The sequence below is a fragment of the Arachis duranensis genome, chromosome 2 (genome assembly GCF_000817695.3).
Source record: "Arachis duranensis cultivar V14167 chromosome 2, aradu.V14167.gnm2.J7QH, whole genome shotgun sequence".
NCBI classification, from domain to species: Eukaryota; Viridiplantae; Streptophyta; class Magnoliopsida; order Fabales; family Fabaceae; genus Arachis; species Arachis duranensis.
This window is the reverse complement of record NC_029773.3, coordinates 5,979,805-6,005,758: the sequence shown is the minus strand read 5'-3', so window position 1 is coordinate 6,005,758 and position 25,954 is coordinate 5,979,805. Positions and strand designations below refer to the sequence as shown.

The window sequence follows — 25,954 nt, the reverse complement described above, 5'->3', positions numbered from 1 at the left end:
TCATTAAATTGAGTTTAAATCCATAACAAACTAATCCTTAATCTATTAGGTTACTGAGAGATACCATGAAAAATAATATATATAATCTTCAATATTAAAATGAATTTTTTCTAAAAAAATAATGAATTAATTAACTTATACTTCTAATTATAAGCTTAAAAAATATTGCTTATCATATGAATGGAGGTTTGATAGTATTGAGAGAAAGAAAAGAAATTAAAACAAGCCAAAAAATTGTATGGGGTTGTCTTATAAGAAAACAAAGAGAAAAAGAGGGTGTGGCAAGAATTATAAAACTCAAGAACAAACACTTAGGAAAATCTCATAATAATATCACAACCAATTAACAAATACAATATACACAAAGTAGTCAATTTTTTTTATAAAATATTTGGAGGGACATGGCCCTAGCTCATTGACTCTTCAAAATTTCACCATGGATACTATTTACTTCAAAAGTTTTTTTGTTTGTTTTGTGTTCATTTTTCTAATTAAAAAGAAAGGTGGCATAAGATTTTCAAACACCTTTATTCCTATTTTGGACCATATATACCTAGACAAGTTAGGACATCTTTCTTTGTTTGAAACAATTATCCAAAGGTTTGCTCTTAGTGTTAAACCTTTGGTGATTAAAGACATGTTTCCTTCTTTTTTCTTCACCTTCTTTGACCCGTCTAATTATTTTTTTTCTCCCCCTTTTTTGGGTACAAGATGAATGATTTATCAAAAATGTTATTCATATATCAAAATTAATCACTAAATCAGTTACTAATATATTTATGTATAAATACATATGTAATTTAATTTATTTTCAATGTATATTTATATTTTAATATATATTTTATACTGATAACTAATTTTAGTGACTGATTTTAATATACACGTAGTATTTAACCATATAGAAAAAGATGTGCAAGCTAATTTTGTAATAAGCTCAATTTATTGTTTTCTTTTAAATAATTATAGCTACATTATGCCTAATTTAATCGACTTTTAAACTTAAACTCTCTTAAAATTGACCCCTTAATTACTTTTAGGTAGTGTTTACTATTATCCATCATTGCATGTAGAAAAGAAAACATGAAACCAAAATAAAGATTTATTTATTATAAATGAATGTACGTGACTGCTGGCTTAATTACACTGACAAGGAAGAGTTTCTAAAATAATGATGAACAGTTATTCAAGCCTCATCTTATTATGATAAGGGATTGAATATAATTATTAAGGAAAATTATCCGGTGTTTCGGACAAAAGTATCGGAACACGGTATTCAGTGTACGAAAAGGTAGGCTGTTAAGTTTTGTCCTGTAGTAAAGGATGAAATGGCAAAAATAACCCTATGTCTCTTAATCAATTGACGAGAATAACCAGCTCTAGACTGTTGGTGAATTCCTATTTTGTTGAAGTCGTTTCTGCAAGGAATGATGGAGAGCGTGGGCCTGAGCCATTTGGTTGTGGCCCAGAGTTATTGTTAGAGGTCCAAGGGTTGTATTAGGCAGAAGAGGAGGCAGGAAAACTGTTGTCAGTGGTGTGACAAAGACTCTGAGAAGGACCTGGGCGGTGGTGGCGTGGGCCGTTGCCTCAACACGACGGAGGTGTGCGTCAGCCCGGAGTTATTGTTGGTGGTAAAAGGATTGTAATCAAGCAGGGCAGTAGGCAGGAAAAGTGGTGTCAGTGTTGTGAAAAAAGCATTTGAGAAAGAGTTGGGGGTGGAGTTGACGACGGAGGTGTGTGTCATCGGTGGGAAAAGAAGTGCCAGGTGAGTGTTGAAATAAGTCAGCATGTTGTTGTTGCTTCCACAAGAGGTGAGAAAATTTAGTATTAATAATTATCGTTGTTTGTTATTGGAGTGTAGGTTGTATCCCATGAATTGGAGTGACTTTGACTCCATAGCCTAGCCTGTAGCAAGCTTGTTTTTGCTACTAATACTGTTGGTATAAATATATATATGTTTATGAGTACTGAGTACTTAGTAGTAAGCATCACAATATAAGTGGTCCAGCATGAATGTCATATTCGGCCATTTCTTATTATACATTTGCTTGTATAGAGAAGCAAATAAAAAGACTAATATTGTTATACTTAAGTTGTATATAAAAGATACAAACAAATAAAAATGGGATGAACACAAGTTGATTATTGTAGAATGCAGTGACATTCCAATTACAATTCTATATATGTCCCTGCTTCCCTTTCTCTCATTTCCTCTGTTATTGTCTCTTTGGAAAATTGTCTCTTTAGAAAGTTATAACAAGTTTGTTTATACTCATGAAAATAAATATTCCAAAACTCTATATTGCTATTGTTCAATTAAGTGGATAAGTTTGCGTACATAGATGTTGAGTACTTTAGTTTGAAGCTGTAATGATTTTTTTCATTTTTCTTTTTATGAATTTTGTACGAGAAATTAGAAATAGTCATATGCCACTAAATTACAGTTGATATATGTTTTAGGAATATCATAATCACTCATGTCCAGTTTTGTTTACATGAATTCATGTAAATTATCTCTTGTAACTATAGTTTAAGATTCTTCTTTGGATATATGATTTAGAATTCTAAAAAATTGGTGATTTTAGTTCGTTAACCAAGTCAATATCAGTTCACAGCTGAATGAAAACTTATATCTTATTCCTCTTGTCTACTACTTTTTAGCATATAATATCATTATTTAAAATAAATTATGAATAACTATGAAAATTCCTGTTGCAAGCTAAATTCATATGTACTGTTTGGTGGTGTCTGGTGTGTAAAATAAAAAACTATTGTAATTTTAGAATTATGAGCTGGAATATATTACAAGAGTGTTAGTTATTTGTGTGATCAACATTGACGATAAAAACAAATTAATGTACAAATGAAATAAATCTGCATGATTCAAATGCATTATTCTATGCAAGTGAGTCTCCAAGATATTAGTTAAAAGTGTGAACCTACTTAAGTAAAAAAAACATTTTTACTCTTTGAATTTAGTAATTTGGACCACAATTTTCTTGTGATTTTCACTCTTTTGACTTGATTTGTTTAGTATTGTTGAATGCCGTTCCTAGTGAGACAACTTGGTGGATGGTCGTGGGATAGTGATATTCAAGATGGGGTCATGTAGCGGAACAGTGCCGGAATTCGAGACTGGAGGTGTTGAGCCAGTAGGTGGCCTTAGTGGAAGTGGTGAATGGCATTGCGACACATTGGTATGAATAATTTTTTGTGTTAATTTGCATGTACTCATTAGTAGCCCATCTCTGTGTTATAAATTGCCTATGAAACACCATATAATGGAACCACCATTTGTGTGTAGAATTTTTCTTTTATTACCATTAAAATACAATAGATGAATAATTATTCGATGACATTCAAAGAACAATCATTAAACATAAATATATAATATTGAAAATATTGTACCACATTTTTTTATTAATATATGTAAATGCAATCATTAGGATTGGTAACTAGTAATAAATTAATAAGGAGCGTGTGGGAAAAAAATTATTTTTTTTGTGCGACTGGAAATAATCCTTTTCTCTTCCTTGTATATGATAGAAATAATCGAATTGGAGTGATAGAATTATTGCAAAAATTTTAAATTAGTATTTAGTTCAGTTTATTGTGTGGTTGAAATAGAGTAAGGGATTTCATAGTGTGCTTGCATTTTGCAGGAAAGCTCGCCGGATATTGGAATGGAAGCGGAAGAGGAGGGAGAACCGTTGGAGGATCGCGATGAAGAAGATAATGGCATCTCTGAACCAGTCATGTACAGTGCCGCAGAGATACTGAAAATGGAATTCAACAACCCTGATGAGGCGTCCCGTTTCTATGAACAATATAGCCGGGCGAAGGGTTTTGCCACGAGGCAGGGAAAGAAACTGAAAAATAAAAAGGGGGAAATAGTTCGGTACACGTATTTATGCAACAGAGAAGGTTTCAGAGACAAAAAATGGCTAGAGATGCAGGATCGAAAGCGAGAGCACAAGGTTGTCACGGGATGTGGGTGTTTGGCGGAGATGAGGATAAAGCCGAAAGGTGATAGCGGAATTTGGTATGTTTCACGCTTCGTAGATGACCATAACCATGATCTTCTACCTGCAAAGTTTGTGCCATACCTGCCTTCGTACCGGAAGATTTCTGATGTTGATTTAGCCCATATGGACAGCTTGAGGCAAGTTGGAATTTTTATTCCAAAAATATGAGTCAATTGCTGCGCAGGCAGGCGGATTTAACTTTGTTCCTTTCACAAAGAGAGGTATGTACAATGAGATTAGGAGACAACGTGCCTTAAGGAATGGTGATGTGAATGCGGCTCTAAGGTTTTTTGAGAGATGTGAAGGGGGGATGAGAAGATGTTCTGGAGGTTTGAATCTTGATGGTTGTGTTCTTATTGAGGAAGAAGAGGAATAGTGCGGCAGAACGTGTTGTGGAAGGGTCATTACAGCGCGTGCGTTGGACGCTCGATTTTAAAGAAGCGGTACGTGTGTTTTTTTCTTAAATTTCGGCCAACTTGTATAGCTTGTAATCCAAAAAGGCTTGTATGTGTAGCAGGCCTCCTGAAGATTTGCTAAAAGAATCCTTTTTTGCTTGATTTAGAAATTTATATATATAATTATGATATAAATACTTGTTATTTTTCACACTTGCTTGTTAAGTCATTTTATTGATTTAAAAAAAAAATAAGATATAAATTATTCAAATTTTTTGTTAATCAAATTATCAAAATTTGTCGATGATCATAAAAAAAAATAATATCAAATATATTATATGTTTTTAAAAGAATAACATTATATGTCACAAAAAAAATATTATATATTTTTTTGGTTTATCCAAACGGTATTCCCAACCCGACAGGTTAAGTACTAATCATTTGCGGATCTGAGCTCCATTTAAGGGTCCAAACTCCCGACACTTGCTTAAGCAAATGAGTGAGTTGACCACTCGACCAACTCAAATTGATTAAAAAAATAAAAATATTATATGAACACTACTCTTTTAGCAACTTTTAACAACTACAATTGACCCATAAAAAAATTTATATTGTTGAGCACCTCCTCTACTCTCAACACTATTTATACTAATTCTAAACTTTTATTGATATCTAATATTTCAATTTTTATGTCCCCAAATAATAAAATATTTAAAGTTTTTTTAAAGGTCCATTTAATTTCAAAATAGAATAGCAATTATTTGTTGTTAATTTTTTTTAATATTTTACGAAAGTAATTTTTATGCTCTTTTAACTTTTGAATTTGACATAAAATATAAAAGATAATAAAAAATAAATTATTATTAAATAAAAAATTAAAAAACAATAAAAAATAAGTTATTTAATTTTTTTAATGTACACAATAAATTTTTTTTTATTAATATAAGTACAATACTAAAATCATTACGTTTTTATTATATGTAACAGTTAAGATAAAAATTTATAACTACTTATTAATTTATTTATTTTCTCAAATGAAGTCAATATAAAAATCTTAATACAAACAACTCTTTTTATTACGTAACATTAATTGCTAAATTTTTTTATGTCTTTTAATTATTATACTAAAAAACGATGAATACTATCTTATAAATAAATAGAAAAAATTGTCACCATTCTTAATTGAAATTATTTACACTCTTGTAAACGCAATCAAAAACTAAATTTATATCTTTTTATTGTGAGTACTTTTTTATTATTTAATATGTACAAACTTTAATTTCTTGATTCATGATAAAAGTTAAAAAATAATTTTAACATTATTTTTTTTATTTAATGAGATTAAATTTTAGTGTTATCAGGTCAAATTTTTTAAACAAAAAGATATATTCATCGTCATTTTTTTTAGTAAGATACAGAGTACGTCCATTACATCATAACTTTAACAAATAATATAAATTTTAAAATATTAAATAAATTATTACTTATTTATACTCTAATAATGTTTATTTTTAATACGGAAATTTATATGTATCACATGCGCATGTTTTTAGTTCCCATCACTGCTAATATTATATTTAAAGGTAACTGTTAACTTGATATAAAATACATAAAAAAAATTTTATTCGTTCATTAAATTGAAATAACTAATCTATAATACCACCAGAAATTTCGACAACTCACTCATATTTTTTACAAATTTATGAAAACTTCCGGCCATGGCAAAAGATAAATAGATAAATAAATTCACGTCTCTTGTGACATAGTCTAAACAATCTACATAGCTAGATAGATTTATACATACATTAATGCATATGTATGTATGTTTTTTTTAACTTCTATTTTTATTTTTTTTTGCAACAAACAGTACATAAATGATAAAACAAATTTCTTATCATGTAATTTCAAATCCACGTTAATATCAAATTTGTGTTTCCCCCTCCTAACTTTTTTTCACAGTAAAAAACAATTTACTATTTTTTTTATAAAATTTTATTATTCCATTCACTGAAAAAAATGTATTATTTTAACTTCTTCAATATTTTTTTTTCAATTTATTTATCATGAAATTTTAAATGCAACACTATTATCTGCAATGAACTCATTACCATAATTTTTTTTGATAATATATTACCATAAATTTTAATTTTTATCATCATTGCCAGATTTTTCGGCAGCCCAAATTTCTCAAACATATTTTGGCCCATCTATGAGAGCTGACCTGCATCACACACACTTGGCCCAACTATAACTCAGCTCGGCTAACCAACAAAATGGCTACGCTAACAGCTACGCCTTTACATCCCAATCTTTTAGTTGCAACGGGACACAAGTGACATTATCGATGTCTGTGCACTTCTCAACTGTTCCATCCGTTGCATACCCACTGAGCAGTCCAATTTTTAGTGTATACTCAAAACAATTTTTCACAATCTTAACCCTTCACATTTATTTATAATATATCTGAGTGGTTCAAATTAAAAGAACATCACGTTCCGCTCCCTAAACTGCCATACCTGAACATCTTCCATTAATTAAAGATGTAGGTAGATATATAGTATTGACTTGTATGCTTATTATTTAATTTTTTTAAAGAATATAGTTTTAATGGATTAATAATATAAAAATGTTTTATATAAATATCTAATAGTATATTATCACATCACTAATTTTTAAATTTATTATTTAAAATATATAAATACATAAATTTAATTGAATAAATCTGTAAAAAAATAAAATCTTATTTAAAAATTTAAAATATTTTTTCATTGATATAAAATTATTAATAAATGTATGCATTTACGTTTGTGTGTCATCTTCAATTATATAAAACTCGCCACTCTGATTCGTTCAATCACCAGAACAATAATCAACCAGCAAGAAAGAACCCATCTTTTCATTATTATTATCATTTGTTCATCTATTTGGGTATCAACGTTTTCGTAGCTGTGAAAGGCGCAAACATTGTTTGCTGTTTCAGGGTATGTTTTTTAAATTTAAGAGTATATATCTATTTTGATCCTCAAAAAATTTTAGACTAGATACTTTAGTCTCTAATTAAAATTAATTATTCGATTGGTCATTAATAATTAATTTTATTAGTCACTTAGGTCCTTTACTCCGTTAACTCTAATGGAGGACAAAATAGTCCCTGACAACTCTAATAGGGGACAAAATGGTCCTTGACAACTCTAACAAGGAACAAAATGATCCCTGACCCCTTTATTCGAAAACGACATTGTTCTTCCCCAATTTTTATCATATCTTACATAACTTTAATATTCATACTTTTCTTCTTCACCTTCACATTCTTCTTTTCCATCTTTTTTTCCTCCTCTTTAGCTCCAAGATTAAGCTATGGTGTAATTGTCACACGTATCGCACCTACCTCAACATGTCATGGACCACACACTTTCTAAATCTTTGTGACTGGTACATCCACCTCCTCTGCATTTCACCCACCAAAAGCATCCACTTCCACGATAACATCACCTCCAACCCCAACACGTCCACGACATTCTCAAGACCAAGTTCCACAACTACTCCAAGGGCACGCCTTTCTCCACTCTCTGACAAGCAATATAGATTGTTGGACATTAGAACATCATGAGAAGATTCTCCTTCGACATCATATGCAAATTCTCATTTGAAATAGACACCGCTTCCTTCCTTCTTTTCCAGAGTCCAAGTTGGCAGACAGTTTCGACCTCGCATCCAAGCTATCAGTACAATGAGTAATGTCACTGTTGCCACTCATATGAAAACTGAAGTGATTCTTAAACATTGGTTCGGAGAAGAAGTTGAAGGAAGCGATCGGAGTGGTGGACAATGTGGTCATGGAGATGATAGGACAGAGGAGGAGGGAGATGGCAACGACGATGACGGGTCTTAACAAACCAGACTTGCTGTCTAGATTCAGAGGATCTATCGAAAACGATAACTAGTTGAGAGATATAGACATTAGTTTCCTGAGTATGAATTTTTTGAGAACACGTTGAGGATTTTTTTTCTTGTGAACATTAAATTTATAGAGTGTGCGTTGTGTAGTTTGAAGTTATAGTGTTAGACTGCTAGTGTTATGCGAGATATAATAGAAGTTGGGAGAGAATAATGTCGTTTACGAACAAAGGAGATCAGGGACTATTTTATCCTCCGTTAGAGTTAACGGAGTAAAGGATTTAAGTGACTGACGGAATTAATTGTTAGGGACCAATCGAGTAATTAATTTTAGTTGGGGACTAAAGTGTCCAGTCTAAAATTCTTTGAGAACCAAAATGGATATATACTCTAAATTTAATTTTAATGTCCTGTCAATGTCAAATAATTTTATATATATATTTAATTATATAATGCTACATTAATATAAATAAATATTTTTACATTGAATGATCATCTAAAATAACGGATGTGATTACAAAAAAAAGTAGTACATTAAAATTTTCTTCTTTTTTTTTTTGAGAGAGGTTCTTTATCTTCCAAATCTTTACTAAAGTTTTTGGCTTTTTCTTAATCTTCTTCTCAATTCGGAGGGCTTTAACCAGTGGTAAAACTTAGTTCAGACAAGAGGTAGTTATGGCTCCCCCAAATTTTTATTAAAAAAATTAGTAATACTTTTTCAAAAAAAAAAATAGTTCAGTTGGCTCAAATATTTTATTATGACTTAAAATATCAAAGTTTAATCTTCATCTCTTGCTTTTATTGCATAATAATTTTTAGTTTTAAACATTCAAAACATATTGGATTTGAACTGAATTGACTGTATTCGCATTTCGCAACTCTCTATTCAATAAGCAACACTCCCTCTACTTTTAAGTTCAAATATAAAAAATTAGATATTTTTTATTTATGTAATTTAATATTATTTTATATTTTACTGTTTAGTTAATTTAATTTTTTATATGAAAAAATATTAGAATATTCAATAAGTATTGATATTATTGTATTTGTATAAATTGATAAAAAATTTCAATAAATATTATAAATTTTAATATTTATCCTTCTATTTTTTTTTTACATATTTTATCGGATATATATTTAAATTTTTATATAAAATAGTCATAAAAAATCAAAGAGTTGATGATGCATTTTTTAATAAGAAGGCTAATATTCAAAAAGGAAAACATATAACTTTTACAATATCAACACCTGTAGATAGTTCTTCTACTTTAATGAATCACGAAGAAAGTAAAATACAACCTTCAAAAGTTTAAAGAATTACATCTGTTGAGTTTGACCTTAATTCTTTAGAACGATATCCTGAAAAATAGCTTCAAATTTGGCAATATTACCCAAATCAGAGAGATGAGGTTAAACGAGTTTATCTTAAATGGGATCCATATCAAAAGTATCTTGACAAATATCTTCTATCTGACTCCCCAAAATTTCGTTTCAAGCTCCGCCACGGGCTTTAACTCGATTTCATTTTGATTTTTTATTTAATTTTTTTTATATGAAAAATTAATTCAGTGTCTTTCCCTTTTGATCAGGTGATGGAGTTATTGAGTGCAAATAGTTTTTTCCCTTGAATAAAACGAGGTCGTTTAGTGAGCAGAAAACAACCGGCCACATCTTAAAACCCGGATCGGTTCATGGGTTACCGGTTCGGCCAACTATCGGTTTTTTGTCAGCCAAATTTTTATGACAACCAAATCTTCTTGGTTTTTGGTTAATCTAATCGAACCGGACGGTTCGGTTTGATTTTCGAAACCATGGTTAAAAGTCCATGATGGAATTGGAAACATTATCCAAATCCTGGTTGTTTTTCCATTTGTGGCTCATGTGTTCCAACAGCAACATCAACTAGTTGCTTCCTTCTTCGAGTTCTTTCCTTCCTCATTCATTTTGATTCTGAATCCTCACTCCTCAACACAACACTCTCTCACAACAACAGAGAAGAACAGAATAGAACATACATATATCAATATCATATAACTGAGTTTGAGATATGATGTTGTTTCCATACCAACAAGTTTTGCACTCTCACTGAGATATGCCTTTGCTTGGTACACACTAACTCACTTCTCCCTTTATTTACTCTCATCTTATGTTATATATGCTTCAATTATAACTATGTATCTTTATTTCTGTGTCAGGAACATAATATGCATAGATATAGTTTGTATTGTATTAGACATAATCTATTTATGTGTGCCTTACTGTGTTTCAAGATAAGATAATATACAATATATAATATGAAACTCCTTGTTATCTTTATAAGGTAAACTCATACCTAGGGATATACTTGTGTTTAAGAATTTTAGTTGTTTTAATAGTTTTAGTCATTAATTTCAATCATAAAATATAATACATGGTTGAGATTAAAACAACTGCAACACCCGGAACACTTAACATGTTTCCTGTAAGGTTAATTGCTATGCCCTGCATACGCATTATAAAACATTTTACACAATCGCCTAACTATATCCCTTCTTTTGGAACAAAATAGTTATTATTTTTACTGACGTGGCATTATGATTGGATACACTTGTAAAACTTTTATACGTCGATGATACGAGTTAAATCAATAGTATATTTTATTCATTTATTTAGTTTTATTTTGATTTTGTGAGCAGAAGTTGGAAATGCACACCCTTCCTTTCACCATCCAAATCCTTTGAGTTCACAGAAGGTTCAAATACCATGTCATGGCAAACAGTCATCAGTTTCATTTGCCTTTGGTCTTGGGCAGTGTGTTCCTTGTTCTTGGAAATACTTGGACAACAAACTTAATCATAACAGTGTGAAATTCAATGTGATTAAAGCAGTTGCTGCTACCCTTGAAGAACCAAAGAGTTCTTTGGCTCCAAAGGGAAATGAATGGTATGGTCTAAATCCTAGTAATCCACCGAAGGTTCCACTTGAACCTATGAACCAATCTTCTAATGAAGATGATGATTCAGAAGAAATTGATGAAAGGGAGAAGTTGAGGAGAATGAGGATTTCAAAAGCAAATAAAGGAATAGCACCATGGAACAAAGGGAAGAAGCACAGTGCTGGTAACTAGCTAGATTCCTTCGAGCTCCATTCTTGGGCCGCGTTTGGTAAGTATTTTAGAATAGAAAACCAGACACACGGAGATGGAGATTGAGACAAGAAATAAAAGTTGTGTCTCCTATGTTTGTGTATTTCTATCCTAAGACGATTACCAAATCAGGCCCTTATGTCATTGTTTTGTTGTGCTTTAAAATTGGCTCAAATGTTAAATATGTGACCAGAAACTTTGCGGAAAATCAAAGAGAGAACAAGGCTTGCAATGCAGAATCCTAAGGTGATGTCATGTAAGAATATTTTTTATGCCTTTACAATACAAAGTTCACAATATGAATTCTAATTTGGCATGGAACCATGAAACATGCAATGTAAAGTCACTTTCTAATAGTTCAATTTCATGTGGATAACATATTCATGGAACTGTGGTAAGAAAGTTTTAACAAAACTTTAGCAATGCAGATCAAATTGAAGTTGATTAATAGTTCGCATCCGCAGACGTAAGTTGGTTAAATAGTTTTTAGTTGATTACATTTTTTACCTATAGAATTTTTCTGGACTCAGTCTTTTTTATCAAATTCCCAGTATCGAAACAAGAGAGAAGATTGGTGCTGCAGTGAAAATGACATGGGCAAGGAAGCGTGAAAGGAGGGTGGTGCAGGAAACTTGCTGTCTCGAGTGGCAGAATTCGATTGCAGAAGCTTCTAAACAAGGCTATGGTGGTCAGGAAGAGCTGCAGTGGGACTCCTATGAAGTATTGGATGAACAGCTGAAGCTGGAGTGGACTGCAGAAGCTATCTATGCAAAATGGTCTGATCCTGTAAGTGTATATGTTAATGCCTTCAAGTTTCATTGTTTGTGGATTTTACTTGTGTCGCAAGCAAAGCCTTATTAGTTATTCGACTATATATTAGCTGCTCTTTCCTTTTCGATTTCGTTACTTTTTTTCGTTACAAAATCTTGAAAATAGAAAATACTGAAAATGAAAACAAAACTCGAATTGGCCTTTACATTTTAGGCTTTTAACTTTTGAGCATGTGATTAGAATAGAAGTTACTATCAACTGTGATCATGAGTCCTTACCATCTGATTTTTCGTTGAATCAGGGATATCGCAAAAGAGTTTGCAATGCTATGACCAAGGATCATGGCACCAAAGGATCCGAAACGAAACCAAGAAGGCAGCCAAGTGGTGGTTCACAAAGGAGGAAACCTACAATGAAAAAAGATACTAAAATTGTTAAGCAGGTTCTGTCAAAGAAAAGCAATGCACCTCCCTATAAAGATCCTTTGGTGAGTTCAAAGCTGGCAATGATAAAGAGCATTAGAGCTCAGAGAGGTGTTACTGAAACTAAACAAGCCAATGCCATTGAACAAGCAAGGTAACAAATTGCTCTTTCCTAACCTTTAACCTTAATCAATCTATGGCAGAACATTATCTAAAAATTAATTACTTCATCCAATTCAGATATCTGTTGAGAGTAATGTTAGGAAACCAACTTTTTTCAACCAACATCAGCCAATTTTTTTAAAATTATTTTGTTTATCTTAAATTCTATATCCTAAATCTTAGACCCTCGACCCTGAATTATTAACCTAAACATGAAAATTGGCAAACTAAAAGTTGGTTCCTTCTACTTTCTCTATCGATTATTTTAAAAAAAATGATACATTTATAACGAAACACTCTACTTCTATGTTATGTAACTGTGACAGATTGTTGATTGCTGAAGCTGAGAAGGCGGCGAAGGCACTCGAGGTTGCAGCAACGAAGAGTCCCATTGCTCAAGCTTCTCTCAGGGAAAGTAGAAGGCTTATAGCCGAAGCAATCGAATCGCTGGAATCAATACATAAGCGAGGGACAATAAGCAATGCTGTTTCTGTTGCTATGACACAAACAAACAAGGAACAAGATGAAGAGTTTGAAGTTCTGAACCAACCATTCATGTTCCCATTAAATGGACACAAAACACTATCATTAAGTGATAACAAGAAGTTGGTTAATGGTAGTTCAGAACTTCCTCTAACAAGTTCCAATGGGTATGCTTCATATGATGCTAGTTTTAGCAGGAAGATAGAGGAAGCAACAAGTTCATCGTATGAAGAGAAGGAAGCAGAACCAAGAAGAGCTATTGTAACAAGAAAATGGATTTGTGGAAGGCTTGTTGAAGTAGCTGAATAGATAAAACAGTAGAGAGTTGTTAGAGAGGAACCTTAGCTTAGGTAGCTCAAAGTACAAACATCTTTATGTTTGGTAAGTTAAAAGGATAGTATATGTGTACTTTATATTTTTCAAAGTTAGTTTGTGTCTATTAAAATAAAAAAAATATATAATTTTGTATATTAATAAATATTTATATATTTTTATATTAATTTTTTAAATATAATTANAAAATTACCATCTAATTTGAGGAATAAAATGTCCACAAAAAGTATTATGATGAAGGTATCAACAAATAGTTGTCCTAGTACTAATATATGGAAAAAAATTGTTAAAAAAATTGTACATTGACAAAATAGACAATTAATCACTAATTCATGTAGAATTTGTAAATTTGATTACGTGTGATCGGTATAAATTCTATTATCTTAATTTAATAGTAATTAAATTTTTAATTTTTTACTTTAAAAAGATTTAAATATCTAATATATATAATGACAAAAAAAATAATTGCATTAAAATCTGTAACAAAAATTATACTCATCTTTTGATGGAAAAAAAAATTTCAAAAGATTTCATTTTTATAAATAAGATCCGGATAAGTAGAGTAAAAGAAAGAGGAATGTTTAAGATATAATTATTACCTAATCAATTTACTAGTAATTTAATGATAATGAGATAAAATATCAAGAATAGAACACAAAAGACAGAAATATAATTATAGTTGTTAAAATTTATTTAGATTAGTCAGTTTAATCGAAAAATCAGTAAATTAGACTCTAAATCACTCTGATCAAGTATTCTAATTATTTAAGAAAGAAAATCGATCAAAATCCAAGAGAACATATCAAAACGAATGCAAATAGATAAAAAACGTAAGTCTACCATTAATAAAAGAGAACTCTTTCTTAGGTTCAAACTTGAGTTGTCTTACATGTACAATAACTTAACATTTCATTACATTTGTTTTTTTTTTAAATAAAAATAAAATCTACGTCAAAAGCAAAATACTTAACTAAGTCTAATCAAGTTGTTATAACAACTTTTTAAATCACGCGTTCCTTTTTTTTCTCTATTTCCTTCTCCTTCTCCTTCTTCTCCTCCTTGTCTTTCTTCTTCTTCTTTTAAATTTGTCCAAATTTTTCTTCTTTCCTTCTTCTTCTTCTTCTCCTCCTCTTTTTCTTCTCATTCTTCCTCCAAATTCGTACACGCAGATTCTTCTTCTTTGTTATCGTCATCATTAATAATACCAACATTTTACGAACATCTTTATTAGTTTTGATTTTCTCTGCTGTCATCATTAAATAATTTTGGTTTATTTCTTAATTTATTTCCGTTCATTTGTGTGTTAATTGAAGTTCACTTGATGCTGCTTGTAAGTATTGACCAAATTTTTTATTCTTTAAGTAATTTCAGTTTATTTTTTAGTTTAATTGAGATTCATTTGGATCCAAAAATGAATTCGATGCGTTTTTGTTAATGATTAAGTCTTTTTTTTAGCAAAAAAAATAAAATTATTTATTATCACTTTATTCAACTAGATTAGATTTCATTCCATTCTATTCAATTTGTTTTGAAAGTCATTCAAATTATTGGGACAAATTATTTATCGACAATACACCTGGGACTTTAAATGAACCAAAAATATTATTAAAGTGAAACCATTGTATAATACTAAATGAACCGAACATGGTCCATTATATAAAATTCAAATTCAATTTAAAATGTTGGTTTTTGTTAGTAAAATGTTGGTGGTGTTAGTAATTACGATAATGAAAGAGAGAGGAAGAGGAGGAGAAAGAAAAAAAAAATAGAAGGAGAAGACGAAGACGAAGAAATTGCGTTTATGAAACGTGCGTGTGATGCGTGTGATGAAAGTGATTTTTGTTGAATTTAGGCCAACTTAATTACCAAAAACACTTGAATGAGTAGCTGAACTATTTTTTTTAATATATAATCTATGCAATTAAATTATACTTTTAAAATTTATATTTATTAATTATAATTTAAACAGTTTAATAAAAAATTTATTGATTAAACCAAAAAATTAATGAACTAATAATCATATCGGTTCGATTACCAATTTAGTTCTACCAAATACGGATATTGGATAGCCTTGGTCATGATATATGATTCTGAAAATCGGTCTGGATTGGTCCAACCGCGAAGCAAACAGGAATGCGGTTCGGTTTAATCTAAAACTGGTCATTTTAAATCGTTTATAAACTGTTAAACCGGCTGAGAACTGGCCGGTTGGACCGAATCGGTACCCCACCAGTCTCTCCCCTTTCAAGCTTTCCCTCAGGCAGAGCTCTTCCCATTCTTCCTTGAAAACCCTAGCCTCCATTGCGCCGCCATTGGTCTCACCGCCGCCGCCTGGTTTGTCGTGGTCGTTCGCCAAATCTCCTAGTTCGTCGTGCTCGAAGGCCCTCCCGTTCGCCTAACGCCAACGTCTCCAGGTCTTGCTCCAACGTCGTCCGTCCGTCGTGTTCGTCGCCAGATCGCCAGCGTTCGTCGCCAGCTCCCCGTCGTCCGTCTCCATCTCACCAGTGTTCGTTGCCAGCTTCCCGTCGTCCGTCGCGAGCTTACCGTCGTCCGTCGCCCGTCGCTCTCCCTCAAATCTATGGTCACTGCCCTCGCCGAAGGTAATGCCTCGGATGCTCAGTCAGTTCTCGGTGCTTTTTCTTGGTTGATTGGCTCTGCTCATTGCTTGATGATAAATTTTAACTCTGTTACTGGCTTGTTCTTGCTTGTTTTGGGTTGATTAACTCTGGCTTACTGATTGATGATAAATTGTTACTGGCTTGTTCTTGCTTTTTTTTTGTTCCTGTTGTTAAATTTTGTTAAAGTTTCTTGATGATAAATTTTGTGCTCATTGCCTAAAGGAATACTTGTAATTTAATAAAAAAATGTAACAAATTGTATATTGAAATGAACTCGCATAATCATAGTCTTACTGACATTTTAGTAACTATATTTTACTGTTTTAGCTCTTAGAAACCAGGTGATTATCATTTCCGCCTGTGTTAATACCATTGAATACAGGGAAACACTGAAATGATATGTGATTAATCAGTACTATGTCAACTTGAAAGTAATTGTGTGCAAAGTTTGAATGTTGTTAATTTTACTTTATGCTTAATACCAACAAGCCTCACTTTTTGACTTAAAATTTAACTGTCACTATGCAATTTGATTTATTGGTTAGAAATCACCTTCTAGAACCTTTGGGATTTCATACTTTAAAATTGAACCTTTGTTTATTCATTGAACTTTCATAGAACCAGTTGTTTATGATCCCCTTTTGAAGTAAAAAAAATTGCAGTGCTCACTGCTAGTGTTTTTCTTTTGTTTTTTTTTTTAATGCTGGGTTCAGAGATCATATTGTGTTTTGTGTTTTTATTGAATGATTATTGAATGTTTTGTGTTTTTATTGAATGATTAATTGATTATTGATTAGCTCTGGCTGCTCTATATGCTGCTGTTTTGTGTTTTGTGCTTCTTTTGCATAGTGATGTGTTGTTGGAATATTATGCTGTGCTGTGTTTATGCTTTGGGCTTAATTGTGTTTAGTTTGTGATTGTATTGAAGATTTCAATAGTAATATAATGGGTATTAAATTGTTAATATCATGACAAACTTTCATGATGTTATTTTATATTTTAGATATTTTTTTTGTTATTTAACTTTTAAAATTGTATTTTGATAAGATCATAAGACTTTGGTTGATAACATTTGATGTATTGCTTTAAATTTGGAAGACATTTTAAGGTCTATATTAGACTATAATTATGTTTTAGGGTTTTTATTTATATTTTATTATAAAACAATTTTTTTGATTAAACCACTGTTGAACCGATTGGATCAATAAATCAGTAAACTAATAACTAGAGCGGTTTGATGATCGGTCTGGTTTTCAGAACCTTACTCATGATACACTTCAAAAGTTAAAATCTCATGTAAGTATTCATAACATACTTACATGACATGAACAGTGTTGCAACATCTAATATTTTGATACTTGGATAGCCTAAATGATCAAACTACTCAGGATTTCTATTTTAATGGATAGATAGATTTCTTTTTCTCTGTCACGGCTCTGAGACTCTTACACACCCATACAGTGGCCACCTCTCTCCCCGCGCCGCTGCCCTCTCTCCATCGTCGCTGCTCCTCTGTGCTCCTTGTCGGCACAGCCTCTGCTCGTGGCTGTCGCCGTTGTCTTGCAGGTAGGTTGAGTCGATCCTCAATTTGTTATTTTATGTCCCGAATTCGTCGCCAGATTTTAGTGCATTTTTTATTACTGAATTTGTTATTTTTTGTCAATTTAGATTATTGAGTTTGTGTCCTGCTTTCTCTGCTGCTCAGCTTCGTATAAAACGTTATATTGAATATCATTATGTTACTTTATGGCTTTGGTCCGATTATGTGAATGTGAAATGTGAAATGTGAAATGTGAAGTTGTGAGTAAATTTATCTCGTACTCAAATTTTGGTTGAATTGCAATGTTCCCTTTTCAGTCTTCATAGTTATATTGCTTTGTTCTTTACAGTTTCTCACTCAATGAATTGAATAGGTCAATAGGAAGCATTACGTGCTTCACTACTATGTATGAGTTTCTGTTAAGCATTTAGGGGAAATTCATTTTCACTTGCAGGCTTAACAATAGGAATTGGTTGACATGAACTTGATAAAGTTTTCACGGCTATATGTGGTTGATGAAATTTTCATTAGGAGCCAAAACTTTGAAATCTTCATTTTGTTTCAAGTTAGAATAAATAGCAATGATTAAGATATTGAGTTGCTATTGGAGCTAACTTGAATTGTACATTTGAAAGCAACTTTATCCTTCTGCTAGAAAGGATCACGGAATGCTTTGTTCTATGATTGTTGCTATTTTAATTTTGGGACTATGCATGGGTTTCCACAATTTTCATTGTTAAAAGACCTATGTAGCTAAACCAACTCCAAAATAATTTGCATTACAGCTGAAAGAGTTGCATTGCAGTTAGACTGCCTGAATTCTTGGTTGTTTCTTAATGATTCCTTATGAATTTGTTATCTCGATTTTATTAAATACTTTGTTAGTATGTCCTATGCCATTTTAAAGAGTAGTTGGGGCCCGTGATAGATTTGATTTGTTGGTCATGGTTTTCAATTTTGTGGTTGAGTTTGCAATTTAGAGATAAGGAGGATGCAATTGAATTTATTCAAAAGCATTGTGAGCATGACAACGAAAAGAGGGGAATAGTTGATATTTACTATGATTGTCGTTATAAAAAGAGCTGGTGAGAATGAGGAGACTAGTGTTAAAGAATCAATGGCGGAAGAAACAATGGAGGAGTTTTATTTTAACTAGTGGACAAAGTATATGTAGATATGAACAGTTCAATATATAGGGACAATTTATTAATTAATGACTGACTGAGGGCACCTGAATATGTAGAGTTGGTTTAGGTTTTGGTCGTGCTGAATTGTGCTCTCTGTGGATCTGAGATTCCTGAAAACAAAAGTTGCATTCGCATAGTATTTTGATGCAAAATAATATCATTACTAAACCTTTACATGCAATGATTCGGACTTGAATATTGTAGTTGTCATGCACCTTGGTGAGAGCTTTACCTTCAGCTAAATGTAGCCTGTCTTCAAAGTCTGAGTGGTTTACTAAATTGTGTTAACTTATTTTGCATTCAGAGTAAGTGGTCTTGTTAATCTTGGGTTGGATTTTATGTTTTAAAAGTTCTCTTCAGGTTATTGTTGGTATTTTACTATTTGCCGATTTGGGTTTTTCTTATAGTTTAGCTGAGCCATACATCTCATGTTACATTTTCCAGGTTTACTCACATTCAAGATTTAAATTCATTCTTGGTTGGTATTAGTTTCTTTAAAAGGAAATATTTGTACTGTGTAATATTTAGCCTTTGGATGCACTTGCTTTTTAATGTGTAACTTCAGTGAAGAAAGTTCAAAATCACACAATTCCAGTCCTTTCAAGTTTCAAAAGCAAAGTCACACAACCTTTCACTATAAAATCAAATTATTTTTCCCTCTTTCTGTTAGGTTCAAGTTTGACTTCATTGCACAGGCCTGGGTTTACAGAATTTTATGATCTGGAAACTTGGAATTTTTTATTGTAACCTGAACAGTGTAATGCACAATGATGTCCTATTAGTTTCTTTGGAATGCTGATATTTCATTAATTTTTTTCGCCCTTTGGGAATGTACATATTCCTAGAGTGAATGTTGTTGTCAGAGTCTTTGTTTTGAAAAGTGTTTTTAATTCCTTGTTAAAATATGGTGGTGCGTCTAGAATGCTGCTTTTGAAATTCAATTGTGGCTCCTCTAGGATGATTTTGAGTTTTTGACAAGGTCGCCTGAGTTTTGTTTGGTTTGGTTTTATATCTATAGAGTTCAAAGTATTACATGAAAAGAAGTGAATTTGCAATTGATAAATATATATTATTGATTTGTAATTTGATGCACTAATTATTTTACTTTATAATTTAGGTGCATTGATTCTGGTCAAGGTTGGCATGTACTTGGTTATATGAGTTTCAGTTCTTGGAGGTAGTGTCACATGGCTGCATATGATGAGAGAAAAATTTGGGGATGGTTGTTCGTGTCAATTGGCTTTCTTTACTTTACTGTGTACTTCTTTATCGCAATTATTTCCAAGGTTTTGCCTCCGTCAAATATTGCAGTGATATCTGCCATGCAAAATGATTGGTAATCTTCACAACTCTTAAGTTCTACTTTTCAAACTATTTTTAGCATATTTATTGATCTATGGAAAGGATTGGCATTGCATTATGTTTCACAATTGATTTTGTTTATAGATTTCATGCCCTTAATATGTTATTGTAAAATACATAAAAGAGTATGCCCTTTCATCCTCTAAACCAAAATTCTTTAACACATGTAAGGGTATATGACCCTCCAAACTCATTTCTGATTGATGAGATAGTTGTACAGAGAAATATATCATGGAAGTGGGAGATACAATCTGATCTTTTCTTTATTGATTACTTTTTAATGTTCGGTGGTGTGTTATTATTCAATTTTGAGTAGAGACAAACTTTTTGTAGCTTCTTTGTATTTTCTATGGCTAGCTCCTTGGTTCTTCAGCATATCTAAACAATGATCTATTTTGGACATCACAAAGGCACAAACATTCAAAACAATGCTATTATCCTTGTTTTGATTTCTTTAATCAACAATCATTATAACCATCATCGATATTGCTATTATTGTTACCTCCCCTTTGGCAAAGGAGCGTGAGTGTTATTAAAAATTCATGTTTTTCATTTCTGTTTGACTAATACAACAGGTATTACTGCTTCTTAGTGCCGTTGACTCTCCCTATAATTGTGGTTCTTGTATACTTCCATTGGCTTAGCATGAAGATGTTCAAGCATGCTTAACTTTTCGCCAGATTTTCTGCGGTGGAATGAAATGCTGGCCCAACGGAGCAACATGCCCCTATAACCATACTTGTCAGCCATGTAGAACTTGCACTCCTCTAACCATACTTGACCAAATTAAAGGATATAACTTTATTTAAATCATCTTGTGATATATTTGCCTTCACATGATTAATCATAAAGGCTATGCATTTTATATATTGCATTGTGGCGTGTCAAAGGTCATTCTTCTGTTCGGGCTTTGGATCTTGTGTAATTTACTCATATAATTGTTTCTCCTAATTTTGGTGTATATTGCAAGACTCTTCATATCTTGCTCATCTTATTTTGACCCTTTGTACTTAAAGTAGAAAATTGGATATAAGGTTGTGTTTGTTTACTAATACCAGACATTGAGACTTTAACAGATGGGATATGGATGTAGATATTGTGCACAAATTATTTGGGATTATATTAGATACACTCCATATATTTTATTATATATATATTCTAATATTTGTTTTATATAATCGGATATAATATCAATATATATGTGCATTTCGATAATTGAATATATTGCACAAATATTTTAATATCGTGCGCTTAATGATGCATAAAGAAAAATGAGTGTTATCTACTTTCGAATACAACAATTATATTAGAATATCAGTATTAGTAATAAAAAGTGTAAAATGCAGTTGGAATTAAATTGAGTCGAATTTGTTGATGCACATGCATGTTACGTTTTGTATTACTCATTCTCACAAATTATCACACAAAGTATATTATAGGAAATAAAAATATTATTAGTCATTAAATAATATATGAAATAAAAAAATATTATAGGATAAAACTGTTCCAATCAGAATTATACTTCTCTTTTATTCCTTGTAAGTTAGAGTATTGATGAGTTTTTTTTAATATATATATATATATATATATATTTTTCATTACTGTTATTATTCTGTGATTCACATTCTAAGAGTAAGTGGTAGAAATTAAAATCCAATACTAATTAACTTGTCAAAATTTTAACTTATTTGAGAAACTAAGTCATGATTGTCAACAAGCCAATATGCTCTGCTTCCCTATCATTCCATGAACACATAGAACAAGTCAAAATCTCTAAATTGCAAAATCAGCATCCTACTTATGAGATAGAAAATCATTGGAATTACTCTTAAGTTGGAATGGAACATCCTCTTTCTCTTCTTTTTTTTTTTATTAAAGATAAGAGACTCGAATCCGCAACTTCTTAATTGAGTATGGAGAGACTATGCGCAACATCCTCTCCTCTCCTTTCCTTAAACATTAAACATTTTTAATTCTTTAATTTATAGTACACATTATAACTTCTCATATATTCGAATATAAGGAAACATATTCGAAAGTGCAGTGAACATTTGTGCACTATATTCGAAACTCTAAAATATCAAAAATAAGAACATATTAGATTATATAAATTAAATAATAAAATATATAATTGAATTATGTGTTATACGAATTCCATTGTTACATGTGTGGAAGAGATGGGTATATTCGAAAACGTTATTCTAATATATTATTCCTTATTCTATTTTTGCGATTTCGGACTTTAGATGCAGAAAAATTGAGAGGGGCAAAAATAGAAGTAAGGAGATTAACCTGTAACGGTTAGGTGGAAGATAGAGAAAAAGTGAAAAACTGAGTAAAACAAAAAGGGAGAAGATAAAGAAAATTATGAAAACACCCATTTCCTAAAAATTATAACCGAATAAACCCAAACAATAAAGTATAGGTATATTACATACAAATATACAAATACAATTCTTTTTCAGCGCACTGGTGCGTCAAAATTGTTTTTGGCGCTTCGGGGACAAAACATTGGTTGCGCACCTAATCCGTCTCCCTCCTCTCCTCGCTAACCGCCACCTACTCACTAAACCGAGTCACTTTCACCGACGCACCTTCAACTCGACTCAGTGACTCACCAACGATTCACTCACTCGCTCTCTGGCTCACTCACATGGCTGGATCTTCTGCAACTGCAACCTCTTTGGCTCTACCATTTCTGCTACTCACTCACTGACTCCTTCACTCGCTTCTTCATCACACTGCCGCCGTGGCTAACAAACTAAACCACATGGATTCGTCTTCTGACGACGAAGACGACCGCTACAACCTCATCGACCAAAACGTTAGAAAGCCTCCCACTCTTCCCTCCACCTCCACCACCGCCGGCGCCGCCGCTTTCCACGTCGAAGATATCAGCTCGAGCTCTCGGCGATTCCAGCTCCGGAAGAGGTACATTTTCTTGATCCTCGTCGTCATCGCCGTCGTTCTCTTCTTCTCTATCACCGAAATTCGCCATGGCCCTATCGCCAGCTTCTCCTCCGATTATCTCTCCGGTCAAATGAAGGAATCCGAATTGCGCGCCATTAACCTCTTGCGGGAGCAGCAACTAGGGCTCTTAACTGCTTGGAATCGAACTTTTCAGCACAATGCGTCATATTCCGATCCAAATCAATTGGAGGATCTGAAATCGGCGCTGTTCAAACAGATCTCTCTTAACAGAGAGATTCAGCAGGTTCTGCTGAATCCGCATCGAACAGGTAACACAAATGAGCCTGAATTCGATTTTAGAAATCCTAATTTGTTCGGTGGAGTTAGTTACAATAGGTGTAGAACAGTGGATCAGAAGTTCTCACAGAGAAAAACCATTGATTGGAATCCTAGAGATGATAAATTTTTGCTTGCTGTATGCGTTTCTGGCCAAATGTCAAACCATTTGATTTGTTTGGAAAAACATATGTTCTTTGCTGCAATTCTTAGTAGGACTCTGGTGATTCCAAGTTCCAAAATTGATTATCAGTATGACAGGGTAATTGACATTGATCACATTAACAAGTGTTTGGGGAAAAAAGTTGTGATTTCCTTTGAGGAATTTGCAAGTGCTAAGAAGGATCATTTGCACATTAATAGTTTCCTGTGTTACTTCTCTCTGCCACAGCCTTGTTATCTTGATGATGATCATTTGAAGAAGTTGGGGTCTTTGGGTTTGTCAATGAGCAAGCCTGAGCCTGTTTGGCAGGAAGATACTCGGAAGCCAACACCGAAGACGATTAAGGATGTTCTGGATAAGTTCGGTCATGATGATGATGTTATGGCTATTGGGGATGTTTTCTTTGCTGATTTGGAGAATCAGTGGGTAATGCAGCCAGGTGGCCCTATTGCTCACAAGTGCAAGACTCTGATTGAACCTAGCCGCCTCATTGTGCTCACTGCTCAGCGATTTGTTCAGACCTTCCTGGGAAAAAAGTTCATCGCTTTGCATTTTCGAAGACATGGCTTCTTAAAATTCTGGTGAGCCATTATGATATCAGTGGAGCTTGAGTCATTATTGTTCTCATCATTGGTGTTTTATGATATCGGTCTATATGAAGTTTGAGTATGATAGTGGTAAACTCTGCCTGCATCTGCTTGCTTTTTTCGATTGCTGATTTTTCCTTAAAAAATGTTACTACTAATGATTGATTACTTCGCATGTTTACAGCAATCTTAAGAAACCAAGTTGCTTTTACCCGATTCCTCAAGCTGCAGATTGCATCTTGAGGGTGGTTGAAACGGCCGATGCGCCTGTCATTTATCTTTCTACGGATGCTGCAGAAAGCGAGACTGGTCTGCTTCAGTCAATGGTTGTGCTGGATGGCAAGCCTGTTCTGCTTATAAAACGCCCTGCTCGTGACTCAGCAGAGAAATGGGATGCTTTGTTATACAGGAGTGGCATTGAGGGGGACTCACAGGTGAGATAACAATATATTCTTTTTCTTTGGTTTTGAAAATTAGGAAATGAAAGATTGAGAACTTTTAGGTGCTCCTGCAAGTTTTTACTTTTCAACTTAGTATTGAGTTGGATTGAGAATAGAAGTTTAAGGGTACCCGATGGAGAATAAGTTTATGTATCACAATCACGAAAAAAGAAAGACATCTGCGATGACACTTGGCAGTGTATTGCTATATACTCGTTTTTCACTTCAAACATTTTTGTTTGGTTGGATTATTATGCCATTGAAAATACATCAGTGAGAAGCTTTTATATGCGGTGATAACTCTTCCTTGAAAATTGTTTTGTTGATATGAGTTTTGAATGTTTCCACACTGAAGGTTGAAGCTATGTTAGACAAAACGATATGTGCAATGTCTACAGTGTTCATCGGAGCCCCTGGTTCCACTTTCACCGAAGATATCCTGCGGCTGAGAAAGGATTGGGGATCAGCATCGTTGTGCGATGAGTACCTTTGCCAAGGTGAAGAACCAAACTTTATAGCAGAAAATGAATGAGGATAAAGACCATTTTTTTGTGCCTTGACTCGAGACCAGTTATGTTTGTTGCTCTATTATAGGTTTGATTGGGAATTTTGTCAATTGTCAATGTGAGAGTAATCATGTATGATAATAGAATTAGCCAATTTTATTCATTAAGTTTTGCTTGTTATGCATATTCTTTCATTAATGGAACCTCGTATTGGTACCTAATAAGGATTGCATGTTGAGAGCTTTGCCCAAAGGGGATTATAGTAGTAAAGTTGTTCGATTATGATGTGCTCATTTCATACTTTAACTATTATGGAATAGATTAAGATAGCATTGAAACATTTGCAATTTATTTGTTAATTAAATGACTATCTTAAAGTACGAAACCTCTATGTGTCATTACCTTTGCAGTATTTTAAGCAAGTAGTAGGTGGCAATGTAATAGAGTAAACACCCAACCCGTCCTTGTGCATTTTAAATTAGGACAAGGTGATCTCTCACAAAAAAAAAAAAAATAACTCACGCCGGTCCCTGTCCGTGTATAAATAACTCATCGCGCCCCCTCCCTTGTATTCCCCGTCCATAGTTGACGGAAAAGTCTGATGTGGCACTTATCGGCGCTGATCTGGCAGTTAGTTCAGAGTTAAGTGTCAACGTGGATGAAGGGGAATGGACAGGAGTCGATTTGTCCCCCTGT

General features: G+C 32.7%; 3 protein-coding genes and 1 long non-coding RNA gene across 6 annotated transcripts; all 4 read left to right on the top strand.

The window, feature by feature from the left end:
* The first annotated feature begins 1,434 nt into the window (after positions 1–1,434).
* Positions 1,435–4,323, top strand: LOC107473282 (protein FAR1-RELATED SEQUENCE 5-like). 2 transcript variants are annotated; one of them, XM_052257693.1, is made up of 4 exons: positions 1,435–1,598; positions 1,731–1,762; positions 3,032–3,194; positions 3,660–4,323. In XM_052257693.1, exons 3-4 carry the CDS (start codon positions 3,096–3,098, stop codon positions 4,188–4,190), a joined length of 630 nt encoding a protein of 209 aa, XP_052113653.1. In that variant the 5' UTR covers positions 1,435–1,598; positions 1,731–1,762; positions 3,032–3,095; the 3' UTR covers positions 4,191–4,323. The 2 variants fall into 2 exon arrangements, with proteins under 2 accessions (XP_052113653.1, XP_020989693.1); XM_021134034.2 differs by lacking the exon at positions 1,435–1,598 and having other exon boundaries at positions 1,722–1,808.
* Positions 4,324–10,178: 5,855 nt separating this feature from the next.
* Positions 10,179–13,708, top strand: LOC107473226 (uncharacterized). Its single transcript, XM_016092780.3, has 7 exons — positions 10,179–10,419; positions 10,990–11,412; positions 11,632–11,684; positions 11,867–11,904; positions 11,990–12,224; positions 12,511–12,785; positions 13,120–13,708. The coding sequence occupies exons 1-7, from the start codon at positions 10,407–10,409 to the stop codon at positions 13,583–13,585; spliced, it is 1,503 nt and encodes a 500-aa protein (XP_015948266.1). The 5' UTR covers positions 10,179–10,406; the 3' UTR covers positions 13,586–13,708.
* Positions 13,709–15,833: 2,125 nt separating this feature from the next.
* Positions 15,834–20,115, top strand: LOC107473227 (uncharacterized). 2 transcript variants are annotated; one of them, XR_001588941.3, is made up of 3 exons: positions 15,834–16,209; positions 17,641–17,793; positions 20,072–20,115. It is a non-coding gene; the product is annotated as an uncharacterized LOC107473227 (long non-coding RNA). The 2 variants fall into 2 exon arrangements; XR_002370146.2 differs by having other exon boundaries at positions 17,637–17,793.
* Positions 20,116–22,786: 2,671 nt separating this feature from the next.
* On the top strand, positions 22,787–25,551 carry LOC107473228 (O-fucosyltransferase 36). Its single transcript, XM_016092781.3, has 3 exons — positions 22,787–24,306; positions 24,497–24,746; positions 25,108–25,551. The coding sequence occupies exons 1-3, from the start codon at positions 23,087–23,089 to the stop codon at positions 25,282–25,284; spliced, it is 1,647 nt and encodes a 548-aa protein (XP_015948267.1). The 5' UTR covers positions 22,787–23,086; the 3' UTR covers positions 25,285–25,551.
* Positions 25,552–25,954: the final 403 nt, after the last annotated feature.

Excerpts from the sequence above, each read along its gene's own strand:
- LOC107473226 (XM_016092780.3), top strand. Across the intron at positions 11,905-11,989 it reads AATAGTTCGCATCCGCAGAC|TATCGAAACAAGAGAGAAGA; the intron begins GTAAGTTGGTTA and ends TCAAATTCCCAG. Across the intron at positions 12,786-13,119 it reads AATGCCATTGAACAAGCAAG|ATTGTTGATTGCTGAAGCTG; the intron begins GTAACAAATTGC and ends TAACTGTGACAG.
- LOC107473282 (XM_052257693.1), top strand. The coding sequence starts at position 3,096 with ATGGGGTCATGTAGCGGAACAGTGCCGGAATTCGAGACTGGAGGTGTT. Across the intron at positions 3,195-3,659 it reads AATGGCATTGCGACACATTG|GAAAGCTCGCCGGATATTGG; the intron begins GTATGAATAATT and ends TGCATTTTGCAG.
- LOC107473228 (XM_016092781.3), top strand. The coding sequence starts at position 23,087 with ATGGATTCGTCTTCTGACGACGAAGACGACCGCTACAACCTCATCGAC. Across the intron at positions 24,307-24,496 it reads CATGGCTTCTTAAAATTCTG|CAATCTTAAGAAACCAAGTT; the intron begins GTGAGCCATTAT and ends GCATGTTTACAG. Across the intron at positions 24,747-25,107 it reads GCATTGAGGGGGACTCACAG|GTTGAAGCTATGTTAGACAA; the intron begins GTGAGATAACAA and ends TCCACACTGAAG.